General features: G+C 47.4%; 1 protein-coding gene across 1 annotated transcript in view; it reads left to right on the top strand.

Moving 5' to 3' along the window:
* The window catches only part of NUDCD2 (NudC domain containing 2), an 87,498-nt gene that overhangs the window by 47,519 nt on the left and 14,643 nt on the right, over positions 1-25,336 (top strand). Inside the window, exon 3 of the mRNA XM_030213535.1 lies at positions 20,444-20,595. Coding sequence (XP_030069395.1) covers positions 20,444-20,595 — 152 coding nt within the window. The remainder of the gene's footprint in view (positions 1-20,443; positions 20,596-25,336) is intronic.

Here is a 25,336-nt window from a genome sequence, read left to right as displayed (position 1 = left end):
GTGTGGTGATGCGCAGACTCTCATGGCTGCGTGCCTCCGACCTGGAGAATAGGATCCAGCAGCGGATTGCGGACTCCCCTTGCCGAGCGGACAACATTTTTGGAGAAAAGGTCGAACAGGTGGTAGAACAGCTCCACCAGCGGGATAACGCTTTCGACAAATTCTCCCGCCGGCAGCCTTCAGCATCTACCTCATCAGGTAGACGTTTTATGGGGGACGGAGGGCTGCTCCCTACTCTTCTGGTAAGCGTAGGTACAATCCTCCCTCTCGCCAGCCTGCGGCCCAGGCTAAGCCCCAGCGCGCTTGCTCTCGTCAGCAGCATGCATCTCAGCAAGGCCCCATGGCTCCCCAGCAAAAGCAGGGGACGAGCTTTTGACTGGCTCCAGCAGAGCATAGCCAACATCAGCGTGTCCGTGCCGGGCGATCTGCCGGTCGGGGGGAGGTTGAAAGTTTTTCACCAAAGGTGGCCTCTTATAACCTCCGTCCGTTGGGTTCTTCAAATAGTCTGGCAAGGGTACACCCTCAATTTGGCCTCAAAGCCTCCAAATTGCCCACCGGGAGCTCAGTCCTACAGCTTCCAGCACAAGCAGGTACTTGCAGAGGAACTCTCCGCCCTTCTCAGCGCCAATGCGGTCGAGCCCGTGCCATCTGGGCAAGAAGGGCTGGGATTCTATTCCAGGTACTTCCTTGTGGAAAAGAAAACAGGGGGGATGCGTCCCGTCCTAGACCTAAGGGCCCTGAACAAATATCTGGTCAAGGAAAGTTCAGGATGCTTTCCCTGGGCACCCTTCTTCCCATGATTCAGGAACAAGATTTGCTATGCTCTCTGGACTTGAAGGACGCCTACACGCACATCCCGATATTGCCAGCTCACAGGCAGTATCTGCGATTTTGTCTGGGCACACGTCACTTCCAGTACTGTGTGCTACCCTTTGGGCTCGCCTCTGCACCCAGAGTGTTCACGAAATGCCTGGCTGTAGTAGCAGCAGCGCTTTGCAGGCTGGGAGTGCACGTGTTCCCTTATCTCGACGATTGGCTGGTGAAGAACAATTCCGAGGCAGGAGCTCTACAGTCCATGCAGATGACTATTCGCCTCCTGGAGCTACTGGGGTTTGTGATAAATTACCCAAAGTCCCATCTTCTCCCAGTACAGAGACTCGAATTCATAGGAGCTCTGCTGGATTCTTGGACGGCTCGTGCCTATCTTCCGGAGACAAGGGCCAACAATCTGCTGTCCCTCGTCTCCCGGGTACGAGCGTCCCAGCAGATCACAGCTCGGCAGATGTTGAGATTGCTTGGCCACATGGCCTCCACAGTTGATGTGACTCCCATGGCTCTTATTCACATGCGATCTGCTCAATGGATCCTAGCTTCCCAGTGGTTTCAGGCTGCTGGGGATCTAGAGGACGTGATCCACCTGTCCACGAGTTTTCTCAAATCCCTGTACCGGTGGACGATTTGGTCCAATTTGACTCTGGGACGCCCTTTCCAAATTCCTCAGCCACAAAAGGTGCTGACTACGGATGCGTCTCTCCTGGGGTGGGGAGCTCATGTCAATGGGCTTCACACCCAGGGAAGCTGGTCCTCCCAGGAACGCGATCTGCCGATCAATCTCCTGGAGTTACGAGCGGTCTGGAACGCTCTGAAGGCTTTCAGAGATCGGCTGTCCCACCAAATTATCCAAATTCAGACAGACAACCAGATTGCCATGTATTACATCAACAAGCAGGGGGCACCGGATCTCACCCCCTGTGTCAGGAAGCCGTCAGCATGTGGCTGTAGGCTCGCCGTTATGGCATGTTGCTCCAAGCCACATATCTGGCAGGCGTAAACAACAGTCTGGCCGACAGGTTGAGCAGGATTATGCAACCTCACGAGTGGTCGCTCAACTCCAGAGTAGTGTGCCGGATCTTCCAGGTGTGGGGCACCCCCTTGGTAGATCTTTTTGCATCTCGAGCCAACCACAAGGTCCCTCAGTTCTGTTCTAGACTTCAGGCCCACGGCCGACTGGCATCGGATGCCTTCCTCCTGGATTGGGGGGAAGGCCTGCTGTATGCTTATCCTCTCTTACCTCTGGTGGGAAAGACTTTGTTGAAACTCAAGCAAGACCGAGGCACCATGATTCTGATTGCTCCTTTTTGGCCGCGTCAGATCTGGTTCCCTCTTCTTCTGGAGTTGTCCTCCGAAGAACCGTGGAGATTGGAGTGTTTTTCGACCCTCATCACCCAGAACGAAGGGGTGCTTCTGCATCCCGACCTCCAGTCTCTGGCTCTCACGGCCTGGATGTTGAGAGCGTAGACTTTGCCTCTTTGGGTCTGTCGGAGGGTGTCTCCCGTGTCTTGCTTGCTTCCAGAAAAGATTCCACTAAGAGGAGTTACTTCTTCTTATGGAGGAGGTTTGCCGTCTGGTGTGACAGCAAGGCCTTAGATCCTCGCTCCTGTCCTACACAGACCCTGCTTGAATACCTTCTGCACCCGTCTGAGTCTGGTCTCAAGACCAACTCTGTAAGGGTTCACCTTAGCGCAATCAGTGCATACCATTACCGTGTGGAAGGTAAGCCGATCTCAGGACAGCCTTTAGTTGTTCGCTTCATGAGAGGTTTGCTTTTGTCAAAGCCCCCCGTCAAACCTCCTACAGTGTCATGGGATCTCAATGTCGTTCTCACCCAGCTGATGAAACCTCCTTTTGAGCCACTGAACTCCTGCCATCTGAAGTACTTGACCTGGAAGGTCATTTTCTTGGTGGCAGTTACTTCAGCTCGTAGAGTCAGTGAGCTTCAGGCCCTGGTAGCCCAGGCCCCTTACACCAGATTTCATCATAATAGAGTAGTCCTCCACACTCACCCTAAGTTCTTGCCGAAGGTAGTGTCGGCGTTCCATCTGAACCAGTCAATTGTCTTGCCAACATTCTTTCCCCGTCCGCATTCGTGCCCTGCTGAACGTGAGCTGCACACATTGGACTGCAAAAGAGCATTGGCCTTCTATCTGGAGCGGACACAGCCCAACAGACAGTCCGCCCAATTGTTTGTTTCTTTTGATCCCAACAGGAGGGGAGTGGCTGTGGGGAAACGCACCATTTCAAATTGGCTAACAGATTGCATTTCACTTACGCCCAGGCTGGGCTGGCTCTTGAGGGTCATGTCATGGCTCATAGTGTTAGAGCCATGGCAGCGTCAGTGGCCCACGAAGTCAGCCACTATTGAAGAGATTTGCAAGGCTGCGACGTGGTCATCTGTCCACACATTCACATCTCATTACTGCCTGCAGCAGGATACCCGACGCGACAGTTGGTTCGGGCAGTCAGTGCTTCAGAATCTGTTCGGGGTTTAGAATCCAACTCCACCCCTCTAGGCCCATGTTTATTCTGTTCCAGGCTACACTCTCAGTTAGTTGGATAAATTGTTAGGTCAATCTCAGTTACGTCCTCGCCGTTGCGAGGCCCAATTGACCATGTTTGTTGTTTTGAGTGAGCCTGGGGGCTAGGGATACCCCATCAGTGAGAACAAGCAGCCTGCTTGTCCTCGGAGAAAGCAAATGCTACATACCTGTAGAAGGTATTCTCTGAGGACAGCAGGCTGATTGTTCTCACATACCCGCCTGCCTCCCCTTTGGAGTTGTGTTTTCCCTTGTCTTTGTCTTGCTACATACGGGACTGACGAACACGGGCCGGTTCGGGCGGGAAGACGGTCGCGCATGGGCGCGCGAGGGCTAGCAAAGGCCTTTGCTAGTGAAGTTTCCGATTGGAGGGGGCTGCCGTGGACGTCACCCATCAGTGAGAACAATCAGCCTGCTGTCCTCGGAGAATACCTTCTACAGGTATGTAGCATTCGCTATGTGCTCCCGTGCATAATGTTTTTATTTCAAGCAATGCCTATAGCGGTACCAAAGCCATTTCTTAGGAGGCTACAAAGCTCCTTAATGAAATTTATATGGGGAATTAAGAAACCGCGACTGGCGCAAAGAATTCTATGGGGCGAAGTGGGGAGGGGAGGGAGAGCGGTCCCAAATCTTGAGTGATATTACTGGGGAGGTCAAATGAAGATGGTTTTAGATTGGGAAAGGGGGTTAGAGAAACCGGCGGTCCAGGTGGAACAGTCATACTGGCCACAAAGAAGCTTGAGATCACTACTGTGGATGACGGAATTTATAGGGAAAGGGCAGCAGGGGGATAAGAGTCCATATCTATTGCACTTATTAGAATTGTGGGGGAAAATAAGGAAACGGTGGGGGTGGACAGGAGTATCGTCTATGGCATCCATAAGGTGGGAACCCAAGTTCGTGGCAGGCAGGGAAAATGTAGTATTTGCAAGATGGGAGCAGAAGGAAGTGGCGAAATTCAGGGATGTGCTGCATGGGAGTGGAACAATGAGCTTTGAAGAGGTGAGTGCCCGATATGGGATCTCAGAGGGAGGGAGATTTGCATATATGCAATTAAAACATTTTATGGATAAAGAGGGGTGGAAGAGGAGATATCCCAGGGATGAGGAAAGTTTAGAGAATCTGTGGATATTACTGGGGAGAGTCCCAAAACCCATATCGGTTATATACAGATTTCTCCAAGGGGCTGAGGATAAAAATAGCTTGGGAAAGGGATCTGAAATATCAATTTACAGAGCGGGAATGGGAAACTATATGTGGGGAAGTACAAAAAGCATACAAGGTCCTTACGAGATGGTACTATACGTCAGAGAGGCTAAAAAAGATGTACACAGGAGCATCGGATGTGTGTTGGAGATGCAAAAGCCAGAAAGGCACATTTCTTCATGTGTGGTGGACATGTGGGAGGGTGGTACCATTTTGGGAGGCAGTGATGAGAGCGCTGGCCCGAACTATGGGAGTATCCTTGGTGTTTGGGCTGCGACAATGCTTACTAGGAATGTATAATGAGCGAGAAGAATGGGAGGAGAAGTGCCTCCTCGCGTGCTGCTGGAAATCAGTAGACCCCCTGAAATTAGAAGATTGGAAGATCAAAGTGAGACTTTTGTGGCATATGGAACGCCTAACAGTATACAGAGGGTAGGGTGAGCTCCGACGTAAAAGGGGATGGGCAAGATTTCAACAAATGATTGAGGGACTATAGGGGGGGTGAGGATTCATTCCAGGGGAAGGAGACGGGTAGGAAGGGGGGGAGGGATTGACTCAGGAAAACTGGACTGAAGGAGAGGGGGGGAGGGAGGGGGTAGATGGGTGGTAAAGTTGATTTCACCACCTGTGTTAGTGAAGGAGCAAAATAAAGCTGGGAATAGTATAGAGTGGAACGTGGATGGTGGGAATGGTAATAAGAGAATGGAGTAAAAATAGCAAGATGTGTTTAATGTGGATAAAATAAGCTAGTGTGACAGCCAATATAATGGAAAGATGTAAAGAAATGGAACTTTCCATATCATCATGCTGATCAATCCATAGACTGGTGGGTTGTGTCCATCTACCAGCAGGTGGAGATAGAGAGCAATCCTTTTGCCTCCCTATATGTGGTCATGTGCTGCCGGAAACTCCCCAGTATGTTCTCTATCTCAGCAGGTGGTGGTCACACACAGCAGCAGCTCTGGCTAGGCCTCCAAGCCTAATTTTTAGGTTTTGTTGAGTGCCTGGGGTTGAGGGCTCTTCTTGAGCAAGTGCAAACCTGGCGGCGCCAGGTCCCTCCTTTTCTCCCCCCTCCCGCTGGCTCCGTTAAAAAAAAAAAAAAAAAAATTTTTGGACGTCCTTAAGGGCGTTTATTTCAACGTTTATTTAAACGTTTATTGCAGCTACTCACTGGGACACCAGGTCGTTACAGCTCGGAGCGAGAAGCAGGTAATTTTTACCTTTTTATAGCGGGCAGGGGGTTCCCCAATTGATCTCCACGTGGCCTATGGCGTCGGAGGGCGAGGGCGCGAAGAATCGCTCCCCGGACCACGTGTGCGCTTCTAGCGGGGATGCGGGGGTTTTAATGTCTGATTCACCCTTGTTGGGTGTCAGTTTGGAGGCCGGTCAGTGTCCCGGGTCTTCCTCCGGCGCGGCGGTTTTTCCCGCCATAAACGCCCATCCCCCGCTGCTTGCCTCCGCTATATTGGCCGGCCACTCTGCTCGGACGGCTTCTTCTTGGGCCGCCCTTGAGCTGGGAGACGTTCATGCCATGGCCGCCCTTGATTTGGCGACGGCCAAAAAGCGGCTAAAGTTAAGCGCGGCTCCTTCGCGGAGTGTCGCGCCGGACGCCATCTTGGATGCGCAGCATGTGGCTCCCCCGCTCTTGCGAGCGCCGGTTGAGGGTGCGTCTAGGGCTGTGGCCCAGGCTGCTGAAATACACAGTCTGGGGGGTTTCTCCCCCGAGTTTATTTTGCTGCTGCATAAGGCTTTCCTTATGCAAAACGCTGCCGCTTCTCCCTTGTCCGATAACGGGGTTGAGGCCCCCGGAAGTAAACGCCCTCGGGTGGATTCCCAGGCCTTAGAGGATGCTGTTTCCTCTGATGTAGATGAGGGCAGCGTATCTGAGTTCTCCCAATGGTCCTTTGGGGATTCCTTGGAGGAGACGGATTCCCGCTCGGATGGAGCGGATGACCCCTCTGCAGCGCGGATCTTTCGCTCAAAGGATTTGCCCAACCTGTTACTGCAGGCCATGAGCATTTTGAAGATTTCCTCGCCAGAGGACGTCTCTCCCTCAACCCCTGTTGGCTCTGCCATTATGCTGGGGACGAAGCGCCCGCCTAGAACCTTCCACTTGCATGATGCCATGCACACCTTAATTTCGGCTCAATGGGATGTCCCGGAAGCGAGCCTCAAAGTGGCTAGGGCTATGTCCCGCCTCTATCCTTTGCCTGAAAGTGAACGTGAGGCCTTTCTTTGGCCTACCGTGGATTCTTTAATCACTGCGGTGACTAAGAAGACGGCGTTGCCGGTGGAAGGTGGCACGGCCCTAAAGGACGCCCAAGACAGAAGATTGGAAGTGGCTTTAAGGTCGTCCTTCGAGGCGGCTGCCTTAAGTTTGCAGGCCTCAGTTTGCGGCTCCTATGTGGCCATGGCGTGCCTGACGATGGTGCAGCGGGCTTCCCCCTCGGATCCTTCCTTGAGGGCTGACTGGCCGGCCCTGGAATCGGGCTTGGCTTATTTGGCAGACTTACTGTATGATGTCTTGAGAGCCTCGGCTAAAGGCATGGCTCAGACAGTCTCTGCGCGGCGCTGGCTTTGGCTGAAACATTGGTCTGTGGACCACGCTTCTAAGTCCCGCCTGGCTAAGTTGCCTTTTAAAGGCAAGCTGCTCTTTGGGGTCGAGCTGGACAAAATCGTGACCGATCTCGGCACGTCTAAGGGCAAGAGGTTACCAGAGGTCAGGGCTCGGGCCAGTGCTCGCCCCGGTATCTCCAGAGGACGGTTTCAAGAAGCCCGTCGGTACCGCCCGGGCAAGTCGGGCTCCTCTGCCCCCTCGTCCTTCAAAAGGAACTTCTCCCCCAAGCAGCATTCCTTTCGCAGAGACCGCAGTCCTGGAGGTACGCCCTCCGGTCCTCCCCCAGGGTCTCGTACCCAATGACGGGGTCCTGGTCCATGGCCCAGTGCAGATTGGAGGACGCCTGTCCTCGTTTCTGGGCGAGTGGACCAAAGTAACTTCAGACGCTTGGGTGCTGGAAGTCATCAGAGACGGCTACAAGTTAGAGTTCTGCCGACCCTTAAGAGACGGGTTTGTACTCTCTCCCTGCAAGTCTCCGGTCAAAGCTGTGGCAGTGCAGCGGACCTTGGACAACCTGATCCGCCTGGGTGCGGTCGTTCCGGTGCCAGAAAATCAGACTGGCAAGGGACGTTACTCCATTTACTTTGTGGTACCAAAGAAAGGAGGTTCTGTCCGGCCTATCCTCGACCTCAAAGGGGTCAATCGGGCCTTGAAAGTGCGGCACTTTCGCATGGAGACTCTCCGCTCTGTTATAGCGGCAGTGAAGGCAGGAGAGTTCTTGGCTTCCTTGGACATCAAGGAAGCGTACCTGCATATTCCCATCTGGCCTCCTCATCAACGCTTTCTGCGTTTTGCAGTCCTGGGCCGACACTTCCAGTTCAGAGCCCTCCCTTTCGGGTTGGCTACTGCTCCGCGGACCTTCTCCAAAGTAATGGTGGTCATCGCGGCCTTCCTGCGAAAGGAAGGAGTACAAGTCCATCCTTATCTGGACGACTGGTTGATCCGAGCCCCCTCTTATGCAGAGTGCGGCAAAGCTGTGGACCGGGTGGTTGCTCTTTTGAGCTCCCTGGGCTGGATCATCAACTGGGAGAAGAGCCAGCTGCGCCCGACTCAGTCCCTGGAGTATCTGGGTGTTCGATTCGACACCCAAGTGGGCAGAGTGTTCCTGCCAGACAATCGGATTGTCAAGCTTCAGGCTCAGGTGGATCAGTTCCTAGTAGCCTCTCCTCTTCGGGCTTGGGACTATGTGCAGCTGTTGGGCTCTATGACGGCCACGATGGAAGTAGTGCCCTGGGCCAGGGCTCATATGAGACCACTACAACACTCTCTGCTGCAGCGCTGGACTCCGATGTCGGAGGATTATGCTGTGCGCCTTCCCTTGGACCCAGCAGTGCGCAAGGCGCTGAGCTGGTGGATGCAGACAGACAAGTTGTCTGCAGGAATGCCTCTGGTGACCCCGGAGTGGATTGTCGTCACGACGGACGCCTCTTTGTCGGGCTGGGGAGCCCACTGCTTGGGAAGGACAGCGCAGGGGCTATGGTCTCCTGCAGAGGCAACGTGGTCTATCAGCCTCCTGGAACTCAGGGCCATTCGGTTGGCGCTTTTGGAGTTCATCCCGGTACTGGCGTTGAAGCCAGTACGGGTCCTGTCGGACAATGCCACGGCTGTGGCCTATGTCAACCGCCAGGGAGGTACCAAGAGCGCCCTTCTAGCCAAGAAGGCCATGAATCTATGCCAGTGGGCGGAAGCGAACCTGGAACAGCTGTCAGCGGCCCACATTGCCGGAGTCATGAATGTCAAGGCGGACTTTCTCAGTCGCCATACCTTGGAGCCCGGAGAGTGGCAGCTATCTGCTCAGGCGTTCTTGGACATCACGAAGCGCTGGGGCCAGCCGAGCCTAGATCTGATGGCGTCATCGGCCAATTGCCAAGTGCCGCGCTTTTTCAGCAGAGGACGGGACCCTCGATCCCTGGGAGTAGATGCTCTTCTCCAACAGTGGCCGACACAAGAGCTTCTCTGTGTTCCCGCCCTGGCCCATGTTGGGCAGGGTGCTAGACCGGGTGGCAAAGCATCCGGGCCGGATAATCCTGGTGGGTCCGGACTGGCCCAGACGTCCCTGGTATGCGGACTTGATCAGGCTCTCAGTCGACGATCCTCTGCGGCTGCCAGTGGAGCAGGGCCTGTTACATCAGGGTCCCGTGGTGATGGAGGATCCCTCCCCCTTTGGTCTTACGGCCTGGCTATTGAGCGGCAGCGTCTGAGAAAGAAGGGCTTCTCAGACAAGGTCATCGCCACTATGCTGAGAGCGAGGAAGCGCTCTACTTCTACTGCTTACGCCAGGGTTTGGCATATCTTTGTAGCGTGGTGTGAAGCAGGCTCACTTTCTCCCTTCACTGCTCCAATTTCTTCAGTGTTGGCGTTCCTGCAAGAAGGTCTGGAGAAAGGCCTGTCGCTCAGTTCCCTTAAAGTCCAGGTAGCGGCTCTGGCTTGCTTCAGGGGCCGCCTGAAGGGTGTTTCCCTGGCTTCGCAGCCAGATGTGGTGCGCTTTCTCAAGGGAGTTAATCACCTGCGCCCTCCTCTGCACTCAGTGGTGCCTGCGTGGAATCTCAACCTGGTGCTAAGAGCATTGCAGAAGCCGCCTTTTGAACCCTTGTCGAGGGCATCTCTGAAAGACCTGACGTTGAAAGCAGTCTTTTTGGTGGCTATCACTTCAGCCAGAAGAGTTTCCGAGCTCCAGGCGCTCTCATGTAGAGAGCCTTTTCTGCAGTTCACGGAGGCAGGAGTGACTATTCGCACAGTGCCTTCCTTCCTGCCCAAGATTGTTTCTCGCTTCCATGTGAATCAGCAGCTCTGTCTCCCTTCCTTTCGTAGGGAGGACTACCCAGAGGAATACTCTGCTCTCAAATATCTGGATGTGAGACGTGTCATCATCAGATACTTGGAAGTGACCAATGATTTCCGGAAATCGGATCATCTGTTTGTCCTGTTTGCAGGGCCTCGTAAGGGTCTGCAGGCTGCTAAGCCTACAGTGGCAAGATGGGTCAAGGAAGCCATTGCAGCGGCTTATGTGGCCGCGGGGAAGGTTCCGCCTATCCAGCTGAAGGCTCACTCCACTAGAGCTCAGGCGGCCTCGATGGCAGAGGCCAGGTCCGTCTCCTTGGAAGAGATTTGCAAGGCGGCAACTTGGGCTTCGGCCCATAACCTTCTCCAGGCATTACCGCTTGACTGTGGCTGCTCGGGCGGAGGCCCTATTTGGAGCTTCAGTGTTGCGGTCAGGGATTTCAATGTCCCACCCTGGGTGAGTACTGCTTCGGTACATCCCACCAGTCTATGGATTGATCAGCATGATGATATGGAAGGTAAAATTATGTATCATACCTAATAATTTTCTTTCCATTAATCATAGCTGATCAATCCATAGCCCCTCCCAGATATCTGTACTGTTTATATTCTGGTTGCATTTCGGGTTCAAGTTTAGTCTTCAGTTCCTGTTCAGGAGGACTTCGTGTTCAAGTTTTTCAATGAATTCTTCAAGAGTTGAGACGAGTTTGTGTTACAGTGAGCTGCTGCATTCCTCTCCCCTCCGTTTTACGGGGCTGGATTGAGACTTAAATTCTGCCGGCGCTCCCTCCCGCTTCGTGCGGCAGTAGGGCAGTTTTGTACCCCTCCCGCTTCGGCGGTGTTAGGGTCAGTCAGCTCCTCCCGCGGTTGCAGGATAAGCCAGATCTCCCCCCCCCCCGCATCGGCGGGTGTGGTGTCCCTCCCCCGCTCCGCGGGGATGAGCTGGACGGATTCCCCTCCCCCACTTGTGTGGGGATGAGCTGGGTTAATTCCCCTCCCCCGTTTCGGCGGTGGTGAGCTGGGCAGAGTGTCCCTTCGTGGGTGTAATTCTCTAAGTGCTGAGTCCTGCGGATGGAGCTTGGATATCGACATACTGAGGAGTTTCCGGCAGCACATGACCACATATAGGGAGGCAAAAGGATTGCTCTCTATCTCCACCTGCTGGTAGATGGACACAACCCACCAGTCTATGGATTGATCAGCTATGATTAATGGAAAGAAAATTATCAGGTATGATACATAATTTTACCATATGTGGTGAATACCCGATGGACTGTTTACACAAATGTTTCAAAATGTTTTTAAGGGTTGTAAAATAATTCAAAACATTCAATAAAAATTTAAAGTAAAAAAAAAAAATGACTATCTTGGAGCAACTGTTGCAGGAACCGACGAGAAGGGAAGCCATTTTGGATCTGGTCCTTGGTGCCATGTAGGGCACAGTGCAAGAGGTGGTTGTGTTGGCTTCCATAGGAAACAGTGATCATAACATGATCAAGTTTGAACTACTATCTAGAATGAACCCACATTGGAAATCTACTGTAGCTGCATTTAATTTTTGAAAGGGTGACTATAATAAAATGAGGAAAATGGTTAAAAAGAAGCCACAAGGATAGGCTGCAAAGGTTCGAACGGTAAATCAGGCCTGGACATTATTCAAAAACTAATAAAACAGGCCCGTTTCTGACACAAATGTTTTCCTCAGAGTGTGTATGTTTGAGAGAGTATGTGTGAGATTGACTCTGTGTGTGTGTGAGAGAGAGAGAGTGAATGTGCGAGTCTGTGTGTGTGACAGAGAGAGAGTGAGACTGCTGGGTGCAAGTGGGTCTCTGTCCCCCCTCCAGCCACCCAGCGATTCTCCTCTCTCCCCTGCACCCCCTTCAGCCACCCATCGATTCTACTTTTTCCCTTGCCCCCCCCCCCTCCAGCCACCCACCGATGCTGTTCTGTCCCCTGCCCCCCCTTCCAGCCACCTAGCGATCCTCCTCTCTCCCCTGCCCCCTCTCCAGCCACCCAGCGATTGTCCTATCTCCCCTGCCCCCTCTCCAGCCACACAGTGATTCTCCTCTCTCCCCTGCCCCCCCTCCAGCCACCCAGCGATTGTCCTATCTCCCCTGCCCCCCCTCCAGCCACTCCTCCACTTTAATCAGCATATATTAAATTCCCCCCATGTGCTACAGAAAAGCACTGAGCACATGCTATGTAATAAAACGCACCTCTATAGTTCTGAAGCCGAGAAAGTGAAGCCTTCAAGCCTTGAAGCATTTGTGCGCTCTGTAAGGCTCCATCTCCTCAATTGACGACACGTAGTTCCAGAACATTGCAGGAATGTTTCAAGGCTTGAAGGCTTCACTTTCTCGGCTTCAGAATGTTGGAGGTGCGTTTTATTATATAGGATACCATCTTGGAAGCCCACACCAGATGCATTCCGCATAGTTACAAAGGTGGAAGAAGAGAAAACGACAGCCAGCATTGTTAAAAGCTGAAATGAAAGAGGCTATTAAAGCCAATAGAATGTCCTTCAAAGAATAGAAAAAGGACCCAAATGAAGAAAATAAGAAGCAACATAAGCACTGGCAAGTCAGATGCAAAGCATTAATAAAGAAGGCTAAAAGAGAATATTTAGAAATGGTTTTCAAGGGTGATGATGTGTAGGAACGGAAGATGTACTGAACCAAATCAACAAATTTAAAGAGTAGTAAATCACCTGGACTGGATGGCATACATCCAAGGGTACTCAAAGAACTCGATCATGAAATTGCTGATCTGCTGTTAGTAATGTGTTAACATCGTTAAAATTGTCCACAGGTCCTGAAGATTGGAGGGTGGCCAATGTGACACCGATTTTTAAAAAGGGTTCCAGGGGTGCTCTGGGAAATTACAGACCGGTAAGCCTGACGTCAGTGCTGGGCAAAGTAGTGGAAACTATTATAAAGAATAAAATTACAGAACACCATATACAAACATGGTTTAATGGGACAGAGTCAGCATGGGATCAGCCAAGGGAAGTCTTACCTCACGAATTTGCTTCATTTCTTTGAAGGCGTAAATAAACATGTGGATAAAGGTGATCTGGTTGATGTAGTGTATCTAGATTTTCAGAAAGCTTTTGATAAAGTTCTTCATGAGAGACTCCTCAGAAAATTAAAAAGTCGTGGGATAGAAGGCAAGGTTCTGGTGTGGATTAGGAATTGGTTATTGGACAGAAAACAGAGGGTAGGGTTAAATGGTCATTTCTCTCAATGGAGGAGGGTGAACAGTGGAGTACAGCAGGAATCAGTATTGGGACCAGTGCTATTTAACATATTTATAAATGATAGGGAAATTGGAACGAGTGAGGTGATTAAATTTGCAAATGACACAAAACTATTCAAGGTTGTTAAAACACGTGCAGACTGTGAAATATTGCATAGTAACATAGTAACTGATGACAGATAAAGACCTGAGCAGTCCATCCAGTCTGCCCAACAAGATACTTTATATGTATACCAGAGTTTGATTTGTCCTTGCCATTCTCAGGGCACAGACCAAGTCTGCCCAGCACTCTTCTTCTACTAAAAGTTCTGAAGCTAACATCGAAGCCCCTTAAAATTTACACTCCAGCCCATCCATATCTATTCAGTTACGATCAAGGCATAGACCGTAGAAGTCTGCCTAGCACTGGTTTTGCTTCCCAAATACTGACATTGCCACCCAATCTCCGCTAAGATTCTGTAGAACCATTCCTTCTACATAAGTACATAAGTATTGCCACACTGGGACAGAGCAAAGGTCCATCAATCCCAGCATCCTGTTTCCAACAGTGGGCAATCCAGGTCACATATACTTGGCAAGATCCCAAAAAGATCAATACATTTTTTTGCTGCTTATCCCAGAAATAAGCAGTGGATTTTCCCCAAGTCATTTTAATAATTGTCTATGGACTTATCCTTTAGGAAGCCATCCAAACCTTTTTTTTAAACCCCGCTAAGCTAACTGTCTTTACCACATTCTCTGGCATCGAATTCCAGAGTTTAATTACATGCTGAGTGAAAAAAAGATTCGTTTTAAATTTACTACATTGTAAACAGGATTCCTTTGTGCTTATCCCACACATGTTTGAATTCCATTATCATTTTCATCTCCACCACCTCCTGCAGGAGGGCATTCCACGTTTCTACCACCCTTTCTGTGAAAAAATACTTACTGATAATACTCCTGAGTCTGCCCCCCTTCACCCTCAATTTTTGTCCTCTAGTTCTACCACCTTCTCGTCTCGGGAAAAGGATTGTTTGTGGCTTAATACCTTTCAAATATTTGAACGTCTGTATCATGTTACATCTGTTTCTCCTTTCCTCTAAGGTATACACGTTCAGGTCGGCAAGTCTCTCGTACAGTTTGCAGCGCAAATCCTATACCATTTTCGTAGCTTTTCTTTGCACCGCTTCCAGTCTTTTTACATCTTTAGCAAGATACGGCTTCCAAAACTGAACACAATACTCCAAGTGTGGCCTCACGAACGACTTGTAGAGGGGCATCAACACCTCCTTTCTTCTGCTGGTTATACCCCTCTCTATGCAGCCTAGCATCCTTCTGGCCACAGCTGTCGCCTCCTCTTACCCTCTGAAAGTGTTTTTTTTTTTTTAATAGAATAGAAGCAGTTTATCAGGAAGATATTATGACACAGGTAACATCAGTATACAATCAAACCAAGTCTGAAAATGCCCAGCGTAGCTCAGACAGTTCACAAGGTAAACTTAAGTTCTGTTTTTTCTTTTACTACACAGCGGTATACAAATTACCCCTCCCCCAGAGCTGTGCAGTCTGAGTCACCAGATGCTGTGTAACTAAATTGATTGAATTAAGTCTCTGGCACTGAAGATTGAAAACACAATTCTAATACACACACCTTTAAGACAGACACCAGAGTCACCAAATTCTGTGTAACCAAATTGATTGGATTAAGTCACTTGGCACAGTTTCAAAACACAGTTCTAATGAGAGCACCTTTAAGATCATTCCAGCATAAAAATATGAAATCACTGGCACAGAAGTGCAAAGCACAGTTCAATAAAAGCACCTTTATGACTGTACCAGCATAAAAATATGAAATCACATTGCAACAACAATTTTAAGTTATAGGCAATAGGATGAAGACAAATTAGAAACTTTTAGAGGTCAGACCCTCTGCTAGTGAAAAGACAGGTTTGTTTTGTTTGTCCACCTTTAGAGTCAGCACCCAAGAAAAAGATCTAGGTGTCGTTGTAGATAATGTGCTGAAATCTTGTGTGTAATATGTGGCGGCGGCCAAAAGAGCAAACAAGATGCTAGGAATATTAGGAAAGGGTTGGTGAATAAGACCAAAAATACTATAATGTCTCTGTATCGCTCCATGGTGCAACCTCACCTTGACTATTGCGTTCATTTCTGGTTGCTGTATCTCAAAAAAGATATAGCATTAATAAAAAAGGTTCAAAGAAGAGCAACTGAAATGATAAAGGGGATGAAACTCCTTTCGTATGAGAAAATGCTAAAAAGGTTAGGGCTCTTCACCTTAGAAAAGAGACAGATGAGGGGAGATGTGATTGAGGTCTACAAAATCCTGAGTGGTGTAGAAGTAAATTGATTTTTACTCATTCCAAAAGTACAAAAACTAGGGGACACTCAAGGAAGTTACATGGAATTACTTTTAAAACAAATAGGAGGAGATATTTTTTTACTCAACGAATAGTTAAGCTCTGGAACTCTTTGCAGGAGTATGTGGTAATGGCAGTTAATATACGTGGGTTTAAAAAGGTTTTGGACAAGTTCCTGGAGGAAAAGTCCATATTCTGCTATTGATACAGAGATGGGTAAGCAATTGCTCTGGGATTGGTAGAATGGAATGTTGCCACAATTTGGGTTTCTGCCAGGTACTTGTGACCTGACTTGACCACTGTTAGAAACAAGATACTGGGCTAGATGGACCATTGGTCCGACCCAGTGTGACTACTCTTTTATGTTATTATGTAATCTATTTCTGATTTAGAACAGCCATTCTATTTTTCCCATGTGGGTTCTTTTGTATTGTCAGATGACAAATATAGTAACATAGTAAATGATGGCAGATAAAGACCTGTACGGTCCATCCAATCTGCCCAACAAGATAAATTCATAAGCATCGCCATTTTACATGGTATGTGATACTTTGATTTGGCCTTGCAGTTCTCAGGGCACAGACCGTAGAAGTCTGCCTAACGCTGTTCTTGTACTAAGTTCTGAATCTAACGTCAAAATCCCTTAAAATTTAAACTCCAGCCCATCCCTATCCAGTCATGATCAGGCATAAACCGTAGAAGTCTGCCTAGCACCAGTTTCGCTTCCCAATTAGCTGCATCGCCACCCAATCTCCGCTAAGATTCCATGGATCCATTCCTTCTAAACAGGATTCCATTGTGTTTATCCCACGCACGTTTGAATTCCATTACCTTTTTCATCTCCACTACCTCCCGCGGGAGGGCATTCCACATATCCACCACCCTCTCCGTGAAAAAATACTTCCAGACATTACTCCTGAGTCTGCCCCCCTTCAACCTCAATTGGTTTCCTTTAGTTCTACCGCCTTCCCGTCTCTGGAAAAGGTTTGTTTGCGGATTAATACCTTTCAAATATTTGAACGTCTGTTTCATGTCACCCCTGTTTCTCCTTTCTTCCAAGGTATACGTGTTTAGGTCAGCAAGTCTCTCGTACGGTTTGCAACGCAAATCCCATACCATTTTTTTAGCTTTTCTTTGCACCGCTTCCAGTCTTTTTACATCTTTAGCAAGATACGGCCTCCAAAACTGAACACAATATTCCCAAGTGGGGCCTCACCAACGAGTTGTAGAGGGGCATCAACACCTCCTTTCTTCTGCTGGTTATACCCCTCTCTTTGCAGCCTAGCATCCTTCTGGCCATGGTCGTTGCCTTGTAGCATTGTTTCTTCACTAGATCGTCAGACACCAACAACACAAATGTGTATAAACTAAAAACTTGCATGTTCACCAAGGAAATAGATATGTTAAGATATCTTTAATATGATGTCAGCAGAGTTAAACAGCTTCTGGTTACAGATGGTCCGTATTCATGGTAGTTTCTAACCTCCCATGCAAGGGAGGGGGCATGAAGAACTTGCGGCTGGATCCCCCACAGTGCACAGAGTAAAAAGGAAGCTATACAAAAGTCCATATTTTATTTTGTTTGATTTCTATAGAAAAGTCAAAGAATCCAAGAAGAAAGTCCCAGAAGAAGCTTGTAAAAAATACCAGTCCATAGCTACAATTATACTCTTTCTCTGCCCAGCCCATGCGTGGCAGAGCCTGGTTAAGATAACCAATCAGAAAATGCACACATATACAGAACCTGGCCAGGGTAACCTATGGACGTACACAGAAAAATGAATGCTTCTGGCTCCCAGTCACTAACCAATAAGGGAGGTGAAGTTTGGCATGGGGTACTAAAACAGTGTAAATAGGGCATGTGAACAGTTATGAGGCCAACGGTAAGGCCTTGGATACTTAAGGAGAGAGGCTCCTGAAAAGCCCAATTTTACCCTACGTGGACCCATTTTCCACTGAAAAAAGCAGGTTCTATTCTGCATCAAGTTCACAACTTTGGAAACTACCTGTAGGAGGCTCATGACTAATATGAATTGTCTGTGTGACACATTATTAAGGGCTTTGCTGAAATCCAAGGAAACCATACCCAATATGTGCCCTCAACTTAGTTCTCTAATCACCCCATTAAATAAATTGATGAGATTCATTTGGCAGAATATAGCTCTAATAGAACCATGTTGCCTTAGGTCTTGCAACCCACTGGACTGTAGATAATTCCTTCAGGCACTTGTTTTTCTCTGCTCGCTGACCTGATAAGTACATAAGTAATGCCATACTGGGAAAAGACCAAGGGTCCATCGAGCCCAGTATCCTGTCCACGACAGTGGCCAATCCAGGCCAAGGGCACCTGGCAAGCTTCCCAAACGTATAAAACATTCTATACATGTTATTCCTGGAATTGTGGATGTTTCCCAACTGTTATCACTGAAGGCAGGTCTTGTCATTCAGGGCTAATTGATACCTTTGAGTGACCAGAGGTAACCACAGAGTTGGACTGAAGGAGAGGACTACATATGATGTATTTAGATTTTAGCAAAGTCTTTGAAATGGGTCCATATAGACGACTAATAAATAAATTGAGTGCCCTTGATATGGGCCCTAAAGTGACTGACTGGGGTAGGAACTGGTTAAGTGGAAGACGACAGAGGGTTGGTGCTAAATGGAGCTCATTCTAAGGAAAAAAGTGTTACCAGTGTAAAGTTCGGTTCTTGGGCTGGTTCTTTTTAACATTTTTCTAAGAGGTTGCTGAAGGGCTGTCTGGTAAGGTTTGCAGATGATACCAAAATATTCAATAGGGTAGACACCCTTGATGTCGCAAGAAAGGAAGGACTTAATGAAACTAGAGAAGTGTTCTGGAATTTGGCAGCTTAGATTTAATGCTAAATAAATGTAGGGTCATGCATTTTGCTGCAAAAACCTGAGGGAACAGTACAGTTTAGGAGATGAAGAACTTTGTGTACAAAAGAGGAGCGGGACTTGGGTGTGATTGTATGTGATGATCTTAAGGTAGCCAAACAGGTAGAAAAGGCGATGGCAAAAGCTAGAAGGAAAAAGGTGATGATGCCCCCCATATAAAACTAATTTAGAATATTGTATACAATTCTGGAGACTTCCCCTTCAAAAAGATATAAACAGGAAGGAGTCAGCCCAGAGGCCAGCTACTAAAAATGGTCAGTGGTCTTTGTATGAGGACAGACTCAAGATCTCAATATATATACTTTGTGGAAAAAAGGTAGGAGACACACAGACATTTAAATAACTGTGAAGCATAAATGCACATGAGGGAAGTCTTTCAATTGAAAGGAAGCTTTGGAATGAAGGAGCATAGGATGAAGGTGAAAGGGGATAGACTCGGAAGTAACCTGAGAAAATACTTCTTCACAGAAAGGGTGGTGAATTAATGGAACAGCCTCCTGGTGGAATTAGTGGAGTCGAAAACAGTATCTGAATTCAAGAGAGCTTGGGACAAATACATAGGATCTCTGAGGAAATGATAGGGAGAGTAGATGGCATGGATGGGCAGAGTAGATAGGCCATATGGAGGGACATAATCGAACGCGAACACCCATCTCCATGGGTGTCTATCTCTGAGGACAGGTACGTGAAGGGTCGGGCCAGACCGTATTTTCGAAAAAGATGAGCGTCCATCTTTTTTTTTCGATAATACGGTTTGTGCCGGGCAAATGCATCAGATTTGAGCTGGGCGTTATCGTTTTTCAGCGATAATGGAAACCGAAGGCGCCCAGCTCAAAAACGAACAAATCCAAGGCATTTGGTTGTGGGAGGGGCCAGGATTCATAGTGCACTGGTCCCCCTCACATGCCAGGACACCAACCGGGCACCCTAGAGGGCACTTGTAACAATTAGAAAAAGAAATTAAAATACCTCCCAAGTCCATAGCTCCCTTCCCTTGGGTGCTGAGCCCCCCAAACCCACTGCCCACAACTCTACATCATTACCATAGCACTTATGGCTGATGGGGGACACCTAGATGTGAGTATAGTGGGCTTTGGGGTGGTTTGGAGGGCTCCCATTTACCAGCACAAGTGTAACAGGTGGGGGGGGGATGGGCCTGGGTCCACCTGGCTGAAGTCCACTGCACCCACTAACAACTGCTCCAGGGACCTGCATACTGCTGTGATGGAGCTGGGTACGACATTTGAGGCTGGCATACAGGCTGGCAAACAAAAGTTTTTAAAGTTCTTTTTTTTTTTTTTTTTTTTTTTGGTGGGAGGGGGTTAGTGACCACTGGGGGAGTCAGGGGAGGTCATCCCCGATTCCCTCCGGTGGTCATCTGGGCAGTCGGGGCACTTTTTGGGTACTTGTTCGTGAGAAAAAAAGGGTCCAGAAAAAGTGACCCAAATTCTCGCTTCTGGCGCCCTTCTTTTTTTTATTATCAGCCAAGGGCGCCCATCTCTCTTCGGCCGATAAACATGCCTCAGTCCTGCCTTCACTATGCCTCTGACAAGCCCCCGTCAACTTTGTCCGTTCCCGCAACAGATTGCAGATGGAGACGCCCAAAATCGGCTTTCGATTATACCGATTTGGGCACCCATGGGAGAAAGGCGCCCATCTCCCGATTTGGGTCGAAATATGGGCGTCTTTCTCTTTCGAAAATAAGCTGGATGGTCTTTTTCTGCCTGCATTTTTCTACGTTTCTACTTCTGTGATAAGGGACCGCAGCTGCCCTTCACAAATACCAATGAACATCTCCCACAGTAAAACATTTCTGAGCTCACTTAGTATCCTGGTATGTATCTCATCTGGTCCCATGAAGGTAGCTGAGGCAGAAAATAGCCTTTGACAATATTTTGATATCTTTCATTTTCCTTATCGCTTGTTGACAGAGGACAGAAAACTGATACGAATTGTTCTGACAAAATCAAATCGAGAAGCTGGAAATTGTTGGAAATCTTTGTTGGAAGAGGGGTATGCTGCAGATCTTTGGGTACAAGACCAGATGCAGAGGAAATTAACATTGGAGAGGTTCCAGAGAGAGGTAAGACAAATAACATGAGGGTCATTCCATGTCTACAATCAATAGTCACTACCTTACCATTTCAGAATTGATAGTAATCTACCAGAATGGAGACAAATATATAAGATGGAAAACTGCAAAATTTCAGGCATATCTTTTACAATTTTCGAGATACTGGCTTTTTATCCAACAAGCTGGGGGGGGGGGGGGGGTTCTGCACAGTTCACAGCTGATTGAAAGTTGGGACACCTTTTTATCTTAATAACTGCCATAAAGGGCCTCTTTTATCAAGCAATGCTAGCAGTTCTCGGTGCGGTAATGCTAACAAATCCCATTCACTTTCAGTGGGCTTCCTTATCATTGCCATGCAGGAACCACTAGCATGGCTTTATAAGAGGCCCTAAGTGTCCTACAATTATGAAATGTTCATCAGTTATTCAGAATTTTGTCAGCCATTTTGAGCTGAAACAGATGGTGTAACAGAACAGTGTTTTCTTTTTTATTTATTTATTTTGCTTTATTGGGCCCTGAGGTTGTATTTATTTATAATAATTTTTATTGATGACCATAGAAAAGAGTACATCCAGTCAAATGTATATACAGAGATACGCCAGAGGAACATACAGTAGAAACGAAAAGGGGAAGATAATCCATCATCAAATATTACAAGTATCTCGCCCCAGCTCACTAACTACTCATGTTAACTATCCTCTAACCCCTTTAGTAAACTGTATAAACGATAAAGAGATACAAAGTGTCAGAAGTCAGTTCAAAACATGCAATGGAACTGATGTACACAATCATCAAGCTAGGAGCAACTAAGATCTCCCATCTAATCATCACTCCCACTGCTGACCTAATATACCCTATCCTTCCGCCACCCTGGCTCAGCCCATCCCATCCATACCTAATCTCTGTAAAGTGATAAACACTGTGTAGGAGAACATTTACAAGGAGACTGTGCTTTATGGTACATTGTAGGCCCCCAAGACCTCACAGGGAGTTAACCACTAAGCTGCATCCCCATGCATGCAAAGAATGTATATAAGGCCCCCAAATGGAGAGAAAACGCTTTTGATGTCTGGGAGTCAAACGTGCTTCCCGGCGCTCGAATAATATAAGACCATGAAATTTATTACACCAATACCAATAATCTGGAAGTGAATCACTTTTCCAGAGGCTGAAAATGATACGCTTGTCTAATATACAGGTTTTACGGATCAGTTGCTGAGCATCTCTACCATGCAGTGCAAAACGTTTGTATTTATCCAAAAGGGCTCAAGTGGGGTGAGTGGAATGCACGAGCCTAATAGAGTTTCCAAGTATTGAAAAACAGCAGTCCAAAATGCCTGTACTGAAAAACAATCCCAGAGAGAGTGAAAGAAAGAGCCCTGGCTGCACCTACATTTTGATTACAAAGGCGTGTCAGCACTCCCCATTTTAAAAATTTGAACTTTGGTGAGATATGCCCTGAGCAAGATTCGAAACTGGCTTCTCTCAGATCTGCACTGACAGCTGAAGTTGGTATCCAGGAGGTGTGTGTTGAAATCCAAAGAAAGGTTGGGTCTATCCATATCTCGTGCCCAACGTAGTCTAATAAGCTCCTTGTCCTTCGGGAGATAAAGGCTAGCAAGTGCTTTATAAAGGTCTGAGACCGACAGCATCTCACCCTTCACCAACGCAAAAAATTGTCGTAAACAATGGCTATGCCGAGATCCCAAAGCTTCAACACACAAAGAGCCAACGTAATGAGATACTCTGTTATAAGCGTAAGCATTATTGATCTCTTTACAACGCCCCTAAACTCAGCAAAGAGCCTCTATCAGTCAAAACATGCTCAATTGTGTGATGCCCATACATTCCCAGCTCCAAAATGTGCTATTCTCATTGCCAGGCATCAACATCAAATTACCGTGAATTGGCAGCAGGTCAGACGTATGTGAATCGACTCCCTAAAACCTAGTCATATCTTTCCAGAGCACCCGCAGTGGACTCAACAACAAACTATTCCGAAAAGGCTGAGGAACTAAAGACTGTGGGGCCTGTAACAAAAAAATAAAAATGACATGGAGCAAAGTAGTCAAGTTCTGGGATCATGAAAATGTTAAACAAAATAGGTGACCGAGGAAAACCCTGTGGTACTGCACTACAAGAAAAACCCATGACAATGAGCTATTACCCAGTTGCTTAACTTGGTAAGACTTGGATTTTAAAAATCCAGAGAACTATTTCAAGACAGTTCCGCAGATTCCATAATAGTCAAGTATGTTTAACAGGATGTCGGAGCCGGTGGGGGGAAGAAGGGTTGGTGGTTGGGAGGCGAAGATAGTGGTGGGCAGACTTATACGGTCTGTGCCCTGAAAAAGACAGGTATAAATCAAGGTAAGGTATACACATGAGTTCATCTTGTTGGGCAGACTGGATGGACCGTGCAGGTCTTTTTCTGCCGTCATCTACTGTGTTACTATGTAAGTTCTAACTGTTGTGGAGTATAATCCTGTCTGTCCAGAAACCAGTCACCCAAATGACGAAACACACAGGCTTGATTATAGCACCGTCGGTCGGGCAGCCCCAGACCTCCCTCCCTCCAAGAACCCAGCATATGTGGCAATGAAAGTTTGGATTTCATACCTCCCCAGCAAAAGCGCCCCAACAGTTTGAAAATCAGTTTCAGATCTTTCTTGAGGATATGCAGAGGCAGAATTTGCATCATAAAAAGCCATTTTGGATATTCTAGCATGCAAAACAGTTGAATTCTACCATGCAGCATGAGTGGCAAAGATATCCGTGCCTTCAGCCGCTCAGCCATTGCCTCCAACAAACGGGAGACATTTAAATGGTATAATTTAGATGTCTGCGTATAAAGTTGTATACCCAAATAAGGGAAAGAGTCTCGTGCCAATTGAAGTGGGAAGTTAGACCCCCACTGTTTTTTGCAACTCACCATAGATGCTAATGCTAAGGACTTGGAGTAGTTTATTTATTTATTTATTTGTTTATTTATTTATTTATTACATTTGTACCCCGCGCTTTCCCGCTCATCGCAGGCTCAATGCGGCTTACATAGTAACAAGAGAATACAATCTGTAGTACCAAAATCAACATGAGTTTGAATCCAGCAAAGTAGCAAAATTCCTGAAACAGCTCTAACAACGTGGGCAAGGATCATAAAGGCTCAGGAAGATGGACCAACAGATTATCTGCAAAGGCTGAAAAAATGAACTCAGAGTTACTATTGGAACACCAGTGATTTCTGGATTTTGGGTTACCTCATGAATAAAGGGGTCTAAAGACAACACAAATAAAAGCGTAGACAGTGGGCAACCTCTACAGATGCAAAACTGCTTGAAACATACTCCATTGACCCACATACATGCCTGTGGGTCAGAATAGAGGATCTGTACCGCTTCCATAAAGAAAATCTCCATTCCATACTTCCACATTACCGTAAACAGCAAAGGCCAAAGCACCCGATCAAACGCCTTCTCCGCATCAAAACTGACAAGGAGAGAAGTACATAAGTATTGCCACACTGAGAGAGACGAAAGGTCCATCAAATCCAGCATCCTGTTTCCAAGAATGGCCAATCCAGGTCACAAATGCTTGGTAAGATCACAAAAAAGTACAAAACATTTTATGTCGTTTGTCCCAGAAATAAGCAGTGGGAGTGGCCTGGTGGTTAGGGTGGTGGACTTTGGTCCTGAGGAACTGAGTTGGAGTCCCACTTCAGGCACAGGCAGCTCCTTGTGACTCTGGGCAAGTCACTTAGCCCTCCATTGCCCCATGTAAGCCGCATTGAGCCTGCCATGAGTGGGAAAGCGCGGGGTACAAATGTAACAAAAATAAAATAAAAAATAATAATGGTCTGTAGAGTTTTCCTTTAAGCCGTCTAAACCTTTTTTAAGCCCGGCAAAGCTAATTACCTTTATCACATTCTCTGGCAATGAATTCCAAAGTTTAATTACACGTTGAATGAAGAAAAAAAATTCTCTGATACATTTTAAATTTACCACTTTGTAGCTTCATCACGTGCCCCCTACTCCTAGTATTTTTGAAAACAGTAAACAAACGATTCACGTCTACCCATTCCACTCGACTCATTATTTTATAGACTTCTATCATATCTCCCCTCAGCCGTCTTTTCTCCAAGCTGAAGAGCAATGCCGCTTTAGCCTTTCCTCATAGGGAAGTCGTCCTATCCTCTTTATCATTCTTGTCACCCTTCTCTGTACCTTTTCTATTTCCACTATATCTTTTTTGAGATGCGGCGACCAGAATTGAACACAATATTCAAGCTGTGGTCGCACCATGGACTGATACAAAGGCATTTTGACGGCCTCATTTTTGTTTTCCATTCCTTTCCTAATAATACCTAACATTCTATTGGCTTTCTTAGCCGCCGCAGCACACTGAGCAGAGACTTTTAACGTATCATCAACGTTGACGCCTAGATCCCTTTCTTCAGGGTCGGTCTTAGCAATTGCAGAGCCCTGTGCAGACCAGATCGATGGGGCACCACCTAGCCCCACCCACACCTAGCCCTGCCCCTTTTTGGCAAGATGTGTTTTAAACATTTTTTTATTTCAAATAAATTCAAATCAAGTAAAACTTGTACAGAAAAACTAATTCAAATATGCACAATGCTATCATAGAAAAACTTTGGGTTTAAAAAGCAAAGCCATGTCCCTGTAAGGACTGGATAAATGAATTAAAACAAATCCCCTTAATATGTAATACTTGGTAGCAATAATGAAACAGTTAT

This window comes from Microcaecilia unicolor, chromosome 8 (assembly GCF_901765095.1).
Source record: "Microcaecilia unicolor chromosome 8, aMicUni1.1, whole genome shotgun sequence".
Taxonomy (NCBI): Eukaryota; Metazoa; Chordata; class Amphibia; order Gymnophiona; family Siphonopidae; genus Microcaecilia; species Microcaecilia unicolor.
The sequence above is the reverse complement of the archived record's forward strand: the minus strand, read 5'-3'. Positions and strand labels throughout refer to the sequence as shown.